The 12,543-nt window shown below is 38.5% G+C and overlaps 1 protein-coding gene across 1 annotated transcript in view; it reads left to right on the top strand.

The window, feature by feature from the left end:
- Positions 1 to 412: 412 nt before the first annotated feature.
- LOC149081088 (1-phosphatidylinositol 4,5-bisphosphate phosphodiesterase delta-4-like) overlaps positions 413 to 12,543 on the top strand; it is a 37,595-nt gene continuing 25,464 nt past the window's right edge. The window contains exons 1-4 of the mRNA XM_089237868.1: positions 413 to 620; positions 2,705 to 2,872; positions 9,803 to 10,079; positions 10,167 to 10,296. Of these exons, the coding sequence (XP_089093994.1) occupies positions 542 to 620; positions 2,705 to 2,872; positions 9,803 to 10,079; positions 10,167 to 10,296 (654 nt within the window). The 5' untranslated portion in view covers positions 413 to 541. The remainder of the gene's footprint in view (positions 621 to 2,704; positions 2,873 to 9,802; positions 10,080 to 10,166; positions 10,297 to 12,543) is intronic.

Raw genomic sequence — 12,543 nt, 5'->3', positions numbered from 1 at the left:
CAAAACGCTGACCCCCTCCCCCCCCCCCTCTTGTCAGCAAAATTTCGTCATCAGCTCTGCCGCTCTGAATCCTAACTCATATTTTCATAAAGCGTGGTCGATGACGTAAGCATTATCCAACCCCCCCCCCTCCCCCCTTGTCATCAAAAGTCAGCAAATCGGAAACCCCCCCCCCCCATCGATGATGACGTAATACTTGAATGACCCCCTTATAGAATAAAATAAGGAATAACACGAGATTTCCGTGAAAAATCTTAAATCTCGCAAAACGTTGCACGATGACTCGCACGCTGAATAGCAAGACATAAGATTTAAGTCGGATCATATACGATATTTATCGAAGCCAATCAGAGCCATTTCTCAAACTCCCATCACACTAGGAGAGGTAAAGAAATACGTATTAGCAGAGGCAAAGAAAAAGCAGACGACGCTAAAACAAGTTTGGTGGCGGACGGAAAACTTGGAAACGCGTGCGTTTGTTGTTGTTTATTCGCCTCCTTGAGATGATTATTATGTGAGAGTGAAAAACAGAAGAGCATAAATGGAGAGCATCTTTACTATTTGTTGGGGGAGCGGAGACAATGGGCGGATCGAATCCCGTAATTATGAGCCTCGCGAAGGTGAATAAAAAAATTCAAATATTTTATACTATTTACTGTTGAAAACATAAAACTTAACCTATAATATCGATATTATGCATGTTTTGTCGTACGTGTATCTCGAGTATCAATATTATGCAAAGTTATGATGTGTTGTCGAATATGCACATATTATTCGAGTAAGTCCTTAAAAAATTCAGATTGAGCATCGATATTACTGGAAATTATGCGAATATTGCTGAATGCCTAATTATTCTGACTAAGTACTTAGAGCTTTATATTGAGTTAGTTCCTAAAATTTCACAGTGAGTCCCTAAAACTTCACATCGATACTAAGGGAAGTATGCACATAATCTCAATGAATGAGTAAATATCTTAATTAAGTCCTTATAATTTCATCTTGAGCATCGATATTACGCAGTTATGCAAGTGTTGTCTGACGTGTAAGTATTTCGAGTAAGTCCCTAAAACTTTACATTGATTATCGGTATTATTGGAATTTATGCGCATATTGTTGAATGTGTAAGTATCTTAACTAAAGAGAGAGTTTTTCTCAGCCCAATACATTAGGCGATATACAATACATACAGGTTGGGTTCGATTCCCCGCGGAGACCAGATGACTTTTCTTTCACATTTGCATAAAATCTATTTCCTTGATATTTTGAGTTATTAAAATTTCGCGTTAAGTTAGGATATTATGCGAGTATTGCTGAATGTGTATATACCTCGAGTGTACTTCATACCGAGTAAATCGTCAAAAATTTATATCGATAGCATACGAAGTTATGCGCATATTTTTGAATGAATGCCCCAGTACCTTAAAAATTTATACTGAGCATCGATATTATGTGAAGTTATGTGCATATTGTTGAATGTGTAAAAATAAGTATCTCGAGTATTGGTATTATGCAGAATTATTAAAATATGTCAAAAATGTGTTGGCAAGGACCAGTATCTGAAATGAAAGGAAAAAATTCAGGTTCTGCGGTATCTTGAAGGTGAAAAAATTCAAGGTTATGCTCTTCAGTATCGATATGTTCGAGTTATCAAATGTGTATCATTAAAGTATCTTGAGAGTGAAAAATACAAAAAAAAATCTCCATATTTTATCCTGATATTTCATAAAGTTTTTCGAACAAAATCAGAGGTATTTTCTCCAAATATTCCGCATATCTACTACGATGAAGTTAAAAATTATATCGATTAGGGGCCATTCAAGTATTGCGTCAGCAGATTTTTAACCATTTTTGACCCCTTCCCCCACCCCACCTGTCAGTAAAATTTCGTCAGCAGCTTAGAATATTTCATATATTCAAAAAAGGGTGGTAAAGCAATGACGTAAGCAACCTTCAAACCCCCCCCCCTTCATCAAAAGTCAGCAAATTTGAACACCCCCGTCGATGCAGACGTAATACACAAAAATATGTACATAACACAAAAAATTGGTGGAAAATTGAGCGCTGAAGGTCATTTTAAACTAATGAGTGAAACAATTCCCGAAACTAATGAAAATTTTAGTGCTGATGAAATAGAAATAATTGAAAGAACTGATTCCAACACAAAATGGAAATTCAGAATTCATGAGAGAAATAACTACAGAGTAGATAAAAATTTAAAATTAATGAAAAAAGTAATTCCAGAATTGATGAAAATTCGGAATCAATGGTATGAAAAAGATTCTAGAATTGATGAGAATTCAGAATTAAAGGAAGAAATAATTCCATTTCACCGTTATGAAAATTCCGTATAATGAAAGAATTCCAGAACTGATAAAAATTCAGAATAAACTTTGGGGGAATGGATGAAAATTGAGAATCAATGAAAAGAATAATTCCAGAATCAATGAAAAGAACAATTCCAGAATCAATGAAAATTTAGAAATATTGGTATAAAAAAATTCCAGAAATGATGAAATTTCAGAATTAATGCAGGAAATAATTTTAAAAGAACTGGTGAAAGCCCTCAATAATTTGCCGTGAGTGCTTGCTGGTCCTCATTGAAGAGTGGGGGGGGGGGGGGCCGGTGCGTCCGCACCTCTCGCAAAGCCCCCAAGGGCAGTTCTGATGAAACTTTCCAACTTTTTTTTTTTTCTAATTTTTCCAGCGATTGCTCTGGACGGTGTCATGCGAGGGATAGCAGCTGGTACGGTGATGCACAAAATGAAAGACACCGAGAAGATATACAAGAGGAAATTCAAGGTGGACTTGCAGAACATGAGGCTGACGTACAGCCCTTCTCGTAAGCCGCTTTGCTGGACCAAAAACCCCGACAGTAAGTCTTTACAAAAATAATCCACTTTTTTTATGAATTATTTTATTCAGAGGTTGGCTTCACTGAGCCCTGCGCTTTCCAGGGATTCCAATGCTATTTTATGAGAAATTCAAACTGGTGGGCAACTTGAAGAAAGGTGTAATTGAGTGCTAATAAAAATGCGATTACCCACCAGAAACGTCAAATTTGTCGTAAAATTTCGGTGGAGAAAAGTCTATGGCCCGGTGTGGCTGCTCAAGTGATCGGCCGTGGTCCCAATCTTTGGTTCAATGTTTACAACTTTCAGGAAGCTCCTCTCAAAAGTTGTATTATATATATCCTGAGGAAGGGGACAGTTGGTCAGAAGTGATCTTTACTGTCCCTGTCCCGAAAGATTAGGGAACCCCCTCTTGGGGGGGGGGGTAAACCAAGTGACATCCTCTTGAGCATCATTAATAACACTCGGGACTATCCAAACGGCATGAGCCACAGTCCGGGAGCGCCATGTGCATGAGGAGGGAGTGTTTCATGTGGGTTTTATCCATAGACTAAAGATATAAATTATTATTCTAATAAATATTATTCTTACTCTGTGGTTTTATCACTTCAGGGTATAAGACTGAAATCTATTGGTAGATACTTACTGGGACAGAGTAGGAGCCATGTTCTGGTTTGGTGGTGGAAGATACTATAGATGCTTCCTCATTATGGCACATCCTGTGGCAGGGTCCCTGGGCAATGATCTTTGGTGGCCCTATATAGAGAAATTATGGTGTGAAAAACAAAAAAATAAGAATCATCCCGGGATTCCGGGCTGTAGCTCTGTCATCCACATCCTTGATCGGGGGTATGTACAGCCTATTGGGGGACTCTCAGAACATTACTTGGCTGGGGGGTCCATATTGTTATTAGATGTCTTTGACGGGCCACAGTAAACGTGGGAAGGGAACACCTTAAAAAAAACATATGCATTTTTTGCACTCTATGCAGTTATTCAGAAGTTAGTGCAATAACTAAGGTGTTGGTCACTCCTGAATGGCCACAGAGGGAAAAACAATTCTAACGGGCGGAATGTTAGCAACACTGGCCTAACGACAGAAAAAGGCCCTCTCGATCAATTTTATTCTTCACTGGAGACCCAAATGGGGCCGAAAAGCCCACCATTAACCACTGGGAAAAAATCTAAAGGGCCCACCACATCTTGCGATAACGGAAAATATAGTTTTTTTATATAATGACTATTTCAATTATAAATAAATAAATATATATATATATATATATATATATATATATATATATATATATATATATATATATATATATATATATATATATATATATATATATATATATATATATATATATATATATATATATATATATATATATATATATATATATATATATATATATATATATATATATATATATATATATATATATATATATATATATATATATATATATATATATATATATATATATATATATATATATATATATATATATATATATATATATATATATATATATATATATATATATATATATATACACATAATGTTTCTAAACGATATCACTAATTATCGATTATTATTATTGTTTTATAAATATCAATTTCAAAATAAAGTGTTCCTTTCCAGGGCCACCCTTACCAGACGCGGGGCCAGAGGTGTCTTGATAATTTCGGTGTCCCTTAGCGCCGATTTTGTATATTCTGTAGGGAGGAGAATCGAAACTTCAGAAAAGGAAAGAATATAAATGAAAGAAGTTATATTACAGCACCCATGGAAATTCAGAATACATGAAAGAAATAATTTGAAATTTTTTTTTGAACAATTAAGAATCCCAGAACTGATGAAAATTCTATAATTGATGAAAAAATTCAGAATTTATTTGAAAAGCAATTCCAGAATTTGTGAAAAAAATAATTTCAGAATTATTTATTTCTAGATGTCAATGCAGAATCCCAAAGTTGAAAATTCAGAATTTATGAAAAAAATCAGTACGGCGCTCCCCCAAACTCGGGGCCCGGTGCGACCTCACATGTCGCACGGCCCGATGGGTGGCTCTATTCCTTTCCTTGGCTTATCTCATTTTTCTAGCTTATCTTTTTCTGTCAAAAATGGAAAAGCTCTTAAGACTCGTGTCGATTTTTATAGAAAGGAAAAAAAATGACAATGCATACAATCATTATGCGTATTGGACTTTGTTATTGTTTCTTATTATTTTATTTTTTCGTTGCGGCCACCACCTGTACATTCACTGATTGATGATGACTCGGCGATGTATTTTCTTCTTGACACTTACCTTTACATTTTCACAAAAAAGATATTATTCGTTGTTTCAATGACTTACCCTTCATTTCATTTTGGGAATAGTTTTTAGGGCGTGTTTATTTGCTCACTGATATCGAAGAGGATATGGCCTCGTATCTGAAGCCCCCTCCCCTTCCAATTTTTTTCCCCGTGTAAAAAATGTTTCTGCGTTTGAAATCATTGAGAGTGAAAGATATCGGCCGTCTCAATAGCATCATGGGCTCCTTGTAAATAAACTCTCTGGGAACCCTCTACAGCAGAGGGTGCACAACCTCCGGCCTGAAAACAACTTTCATCCGGTGTAAGGTGTTCCGGTCAGAAAGTAGAAAGTATCAGTAGTAAGATATAAGATAAGGCCATATCTTCTTCAAAAAAATACGAGAAGGCTGGATAATTATGAGGCATACGCGTATCGCGTTTACAAGCACGTACATATTAATAATATAAATGGACGTATCTTGCGCATACACGCAACTTGTTATCATTTGCAGTAGCTTATGCTGGATGGCCATCCACCAGAAGCTACTATGACTTGAAACATTTCACGTGTATACGCAAGACCGCTATAGTAGTCTTGCGCATATACGTGACTTGTTTTCGCTCGTAAACGACCGGTCTTAGTCTCAAATTTTGGTACCAGGCTGGCCAAGTACCGTGACAACAAGGTTGGTTATATGTCATGGTCAAATTTGCGTCTATGACATAGCCCACCCTAATGATGATGGGTTTTTTTTTGTGGTTTACATGTCTCCGGTATGACGTGGTAAGCTATTTTTCTGCCGTAATGACGGAGAGCGGGACTAATTGCAAAACGACGCCGCACTCCACCAAACTCGGTGGTATTATGATACAGATGCCATGAGATTATATTTCAAACAATATGCTTACAGTATAATCTCGAAATCATCCCAATCAATTTTTTTGACACTGTGTTTCTCCTAAAAGTTTTCTTTCCAATGGAGCAAGAGCTAAATCGAAAGCAAATTGTGTTTCATGATCATCCGCTGACCCCGAATGACTTCCTCGAGGATATTGCACGATGACTGATGTCGCAAATATATATATATATGCGCTTGTTCACGCGCTCGCTACGTAGCTATGTGATGACGTCGATTGCGGATCATGATTTCGATCCGATCATTTAGAACGGGGATTCTTGAAATTTTACAGCCGTGCCCCAAAATCAACGACAGGATCAACTTTGCGACCCATGTTTGTTCTTCGAAATTAGAGAAACCAGTGACGTTGTAAGGGGTCATTCAAGTATTCCGTCAGCATCAATTGGGGGGGGGAGGGGTTTCGGTTTTGCTGACTTTTGATGACAAGGGGGGGAGGGGGGTTTGAAGTAAGACGCCTTCATATATTATCGCGTGTATTAAGGAGTTCTAGTTTGAAGGTTGCTTACGTCATCAAAGACGAAATTTTGCTGACAAGGGGGGAGGGGGGTCAGTGTTTTGCTGACTTTTGCTAACAAGGTGGGGGCTAAAAATCTGCTACGTAATACTTGAATGGCCCCTAAGTGGACTCCACGTCTCATCTAAGAAGCTCCCTACAAATCAAGTTTGAATCGCTGGCTGTAAGTGGATTTGTACGACCTATCTCGGAAGCTCCTTCGACCCATATAAGAACCCCTGATTTAAAAAAATATCGTTCATGGTCTTTCTCCCTCCTTCCCTATGACTATTACACATACAGCTACACACATTATCACCATTCTTTTACATACTATCTACAATTTTTACTATGATGATAACCAACCAAGATCACCAAATTATATGCTAACATTCGACAATGAAAGCGAACCTTACAGAAACGAGTTTTTAAAGTAATAAAGTCACTCAGTTTTCATCAATGTCAGGGTAAGACCACATGATTGATCAATATTCCGATCACGAAACGTGTCTTGACAACACAATCATTGCCAAATAGGAATGTAATGATAAATAGTCACATTTTTTTTGTTTTCCGCTCTAGGCATGGGCCCCATGGAAGCGGGAGCCGAAAATCCACCCTTTAGTACTTTCTAATAGTTATACCATAAATTTACTATTACGGCACTATTTAGCTGTACATGTACCTCGTACATATTTCTCTGCGTAGTTTCTAACGAATCGGGACATGCCGGCCATGAACAGTGGTTCCCATACTCGAAGCGCAACCCCTTCTTTTCACAAGAATTTTATTGGTGACCACCACATAGGGTGACCATATTTCCCGTTTTTCGTTGCATTCTCTATTTTTTATAATGAACTAAACGGAAATAACGCTTTAATTTCCGTAATCAACGATGAATGAAATAAAATTATTTTTCGGTATTTAGTTGACGGAATTGTTCATTATAAAGATTTCGAAACTACCCACATGCTTTTTTAGCTTTGAATCCCGCGGAGGGTGCCATCAATAGACGGAATGCCTATCTTGCGCGTCGTAATGGTGCGGAGCGGGTAACCGAACACGGGATCACCATTACCAAACGCAGGGCCCAGTGTAAGAATATTTTAGGGTTCCTTTTGCAAGAGGAGCAATTTTAGTTGATTTAAAGTAAATGTTACATTATTTTGAATGCTCAGAACCTTTTCATGTTTGTGGCACAGTCACACCTTGCTTTATTATACAAAATTATTTTTCAACTGTAGGAGTATTTTCTATTATAGCGAGTGCCCGCGGTATACTCCCCACAACAGTTTTGATCTCCACCTTCCCCCCCCCCCTCCTTCCGACATTTCAAAACCCTCCCAATATTCTCAGTGACTTCACTTCATAAAAAGAGCTTCATAAACGACTCACTGACGTTATTAATTGTTCATAACATAAAATGTAGACATTTTCTCTACACGTTCATATCGTGTAAGGTTTTTTCTAATTTTTTAAAATCTGTTGATTCTTTCTGAATCCCCCCCCCTTCGCATAAATAGTAACTTGGTCTATTGATTGTTGTACATGCAGAATTTGATTAAATTACACTGCATGATATATGTATGGGAAGTAGCTGTCAGTTGAGAGTAGATAAAAGTGAAAGTCAACGGTCGCCAAGTGGCGACCAGACATTTGAGAGTGGGGATTAAGATTTTTTTCCTCCAGTCGCCACCGATTTTCTTTCCGCATTTGTAGCAATTATAGTTTCCTTAACCCATTCACGCAGACAGTTGGCAACAAATGTGGATGATCAAGTATCATCAATCTGATTTTAAAAAAAAACTGGTTTCCTTCATTGCATGTTAGAAATAGAAGGGGAGAAAAAGATCAGTGCAGTAGATTTCTCTTCAAACCCCCACCCCCATGTATAATTTTTCCTCTATCTCTTTTTATATAGTAGAAAAATAGCGATTTTTTTTTTCTTCCACACATAAACAGGAACAAAAAAATCGCTAAAAAGAAAGATTAAAAAAAATGTGTTCAAAGGTTAAAGTGAAGCTTCGCGAGATGATGAGGAAAGAGGTAAAAATAGGGAGAGCTGGAATGAATTTTTTTCCATTTGCGTTGGAACGAGATGTCTCGTCCCTGACCGTTAAGAGGTTAAAATTAGTTTCTATAGTAAAGTTTTTTTTCTTATTGTGGAGGAAAATAAATGTTCCTGAGAGAACAGGTTTTAACCAGTGGGTGAATAGATTCCTCCGGGCACCCTACCGTATAAAGCTACCACCATAAAGTAAAGGAGCAAGGGTTGAAATTATTGGCCTTTTTTTTTCCTTGTTTACGTTCCTGAGTGGACACTAAATTTAGCAAGTCTAGTCGTCACCACACTGGATAGTATAAGGAAGTTCCTTAGTTATTAACCTGGTATGAGTTGAAGAATTTTTTTAGTTTTGAGACATTTTTACTTATGTTGCGAAAAATGTTCTCACTCAGACGAATCTCTCGCCCCCTCCCCTAGTTCCTTTTATTCCTAACCCCTCCGGTTCCCAAAGTGGGTGTCACGACGCACACTTTAGGAATCTCTGACCTAGAACATAGTGTCCCAAACTTTTTGTTCATTCGTCCCCTTTCTTGAAAAAAAAAATTCTTATTGTCTCTCAACTCAAGCCAACCAACAGGACCCTGTAATAAACCCAAAGCTTTTACCAACCCCAGACTCTTCCATCGCCCCTGTTGCTCAGTTTGAGAAACAATGACGAGGCAAAACCGTTGCACCCCACAAGGGTATGGGTGGCAGTGCTTCAGATGGAGACCCGGGATGGTTCTTATCATTTCTTGTTTTTATAAATTCACTATAGAGGAAATCATGCAAAAACCTGGCCTAGAGACTTTGCTGCAGGAAGTCTGTGTCATTGGAGCTACTTCCATCCTTGACAATGGCTGTCACGCTTTGAGGCAGGTATTCAGCCGACGTGTCTCAAATGTGACGCTAGTGATGCTTATCATATAACCAGTCGCAGCTTCTCATAACTCAGACAGTGTCTGCGGTGTTGGGTGGTATTTTTCTGTACAGGGTTCTAAATATGCGCAGAAGCGAGTGAGCAACTTTACGACATTTCCCTAATTCGGTTACAATTCAGTTTAGTATTCTCTGGAACACCTCAAAAGCAGTCTCAGAATCGCACTCAAAAAAACTATCACTCCATTTGCTAGTTTCTAACTTCTAATTCAGCACATAGATGGCGTGAGTTCACTTCTTGTTATTGTCATCCCGCAGTCGACCTGTACGACGTCGATGAGGTTCGAATCGGATGGGGCACGGACATCTTCAACAAGCTCCAGGCCAAGGTCCGGCGCCGGCGGTCGTCGCCGTTCGCCGTCTTCCATAACTACGACTGGGCCAAGGAAGAGCACTGCTTCTCGGTCGTGTGCTCTGACAACAGGATCCTCAACCTGGTCGCGCCGAACGAAAAGACCAGGGACGCTTGGGTCAGGGGCCTTCGACACCTGCTGGCGACCTGCAAGAACTCCAAGATCCAAAAGGCGCACGGCAGGTAAATGCAACTCTCTTTATGAATTCATACATTTTTGAATTAGACATGGATGGTGTCTTTGATCATGAATCTCTGATGTCTCTGTAGATGGCTCATCGATCAAGTTCGGAGGGCCGACGTCAATAATAACGGCAGCCTCAACTTCGACGAGTGCCTCGCTCTTCTCCGTCAAATGAACATTTCCATGGACAGGAAGGAAGTCCTCAAGATTTTCAATGTGAGTCCTTCGCATACCAATCAAGATGCTGACTGCTTATCTCAGTGGTTCTCGAACGTTTTTTTCCACTCACAGCTCCCAGACTAGCGTGACACCCTTGCCCCAGTGATAATTTACCCGTGAACCTTTGTCCCTAATGTTCCATGTTGTCGTGATTAAAAAAAAGCAAAAACAACACTGGTGAATTATCGCTGTGGCGATGGTACCGTGATTGACTAATCGCTAGGGCAAGGGAAACTCCGTAAATCCCTTGCTATATCTATCATTTACCCTTTACCCGTGGATCCTTCATTCTAGTGATCATTCACCTATGGCACCTCGAGATCCCACTGGTCGGAACAGATAGAAAAGAGGACGATAGTCCAACAACAACTTGAACATAGTGGACTTTCAACCGTTGAAAGGAGGTTGAGGGCCCACTAGTTAGCCCAGCTAGAAAAGAGATTGAGAGCCCAATAGTTAGCCCAGCTAAGAGAGAGGCCGAGAGCCCACCAGGCCAGAGCCAAGCTAAAAAATAGGCCGAGAGCCCAACAGTTAGCTCAGCTGGAAAACAAAAGAGGCCGAGAGCCCAACAATTTGATCAAGGGAAGAGAGGCCTAGAGCACACCAACTGGGACAACATGAAAATAGGCCGAGAGCCCAGCAGTTCACCCAGTAAGGAAAGAGGCCCCCTTACCCTAATGATCATTTACATGCAGCGCCCTTGACCCCAGTGACTACCCACTACCGTTATTCTCCTTAATGGTCATACATTCTTCGACCACCTTACCCTAGTTTTCGCTTACACGCGGCACCCCTTCACCACCCACTACCGTAATTCCCTTAATGGTCAATATACTCTTCAACCCCACTTACACTAGTGATCATTTACATACGGCACCCTTGACCCCAGTGACGTTCCCTTGGAAGCTATGGGAACAAATCGGCCGAAGTATAATTTCTGTATCGATCACCATGTTCACACATTATACATTTACCATATCACCATATTTTCTCTCATTTATTTCCTTCGCTCAATGTGACGCCGTGAAAAAGCATGGCTCCCTCTTGGAGCCACTATGCACACTTTGAGATTCCCTTAGGGCCGTATTCACAGACATGGTTTAAACCTGTAGTTACAATTTTTCGATAAGAGATCAACAACATTCGATAGTTAAGGCCCCTTTCACACGGAGCGGATGCGGGTCCGCATACCCTTTCAAACGAGCACTCCAAATTCGTGCATAAAAACTGTTTTTTCGCAATTTTTGTAATTATTTTTCTCCTTCACCCCTGATTCAGCGCCCATAGGCAGCCTAGAGGCATTCTTTGGTGGTTTAGTCTAGAGCCACATAGAATATGGGAATAAAGATGTCTTCATTCCGATCCTCACAAGTAGTCGATGGGAGAAAATGTCTTCAAATATTTTGAAAATATTAAAAAAAAAAAAAATCCGTCTTTTCGGAAAAATATGGAAGAAAAATTCCGAAAACATCCAATGTTCGAAAAATCAAATCTAAAAACATCCAAAACATTCGATGTTCCAAAAAAAAGAAAAAAAAATTCAGGAGATATCAAAGAATTTGTTAGTAGTAAAAAAGGGGAGGGGTAGAGACGTTCAAAATGCCTGTGCTTAGAAATTCTGTCTTAGGCCGGGTATACACTACAAAAGTTCGTTTATAAAACTTCAAAAATGCAACCAATAGGCGGATCAGTTAAGTTCTCTCGAATGTAACAGATGTGTTTATTGGTTACATTTTTCAAGTTTTATAAAATAACTTTCATAAACCTTTTAGAGTGAAATCCCATCCTTAGATTAGTCTCACTTCTGAAATATAAAATTTCATTTTTTTAAGTTTATAGACTGAATATCGAGTAAAATAAACTTGTAGGTATCGGGGAATCACCAAAAATATTCAAGTGCTAGGGTCTTCAAACGTCTTAATCCGGCCCTGAGTGAACACCGTACGTGGATAACGTTGTTTAATAAAAGTATTTTTTCTAAAGTTTAAAAAATTAACAGATTAAAAATTTTAAAAAATTACAAATATTTAAAATAATATTTCAGATATTTATATTTGTTTAAATAATTTTAAAAATTTAAAAAGAAAAAAATTAAAATTTTTAAATTAAATTTAAAAGTTATTAAAGTATGTGGTCAATTAAATATTCGTAATGAACAGAACGGCTTATAATTTTGGTCCCGTCAGTGGCCGTTGTTGGCAGGTTTTATTGTATAAAATAGTGAAATATCGACAAAAGGCAGTT

The sequence above is a fragment of the Pholcus phalangioides genome, unplaced genomic scaffold, assembly GCF_987345545.1.
Source record: "Pholcus phalangioides strain wild (caught in Gottingen) unplaced genomic scaffold, Ppha-v1.0 ptg000010l_1, whole genome shotgun sequence".
Lineage (NCBI taxonomy): Eukaryota > Metazoa > Arthropoda > Arachnida > Araneae > Pholcidae > Pholcus > Pholcus phalangioides.
Note: the sequence above shows the minus strand (reverse complement) of the source record. Positions and strands in the feature narration are given on the sequence as shown.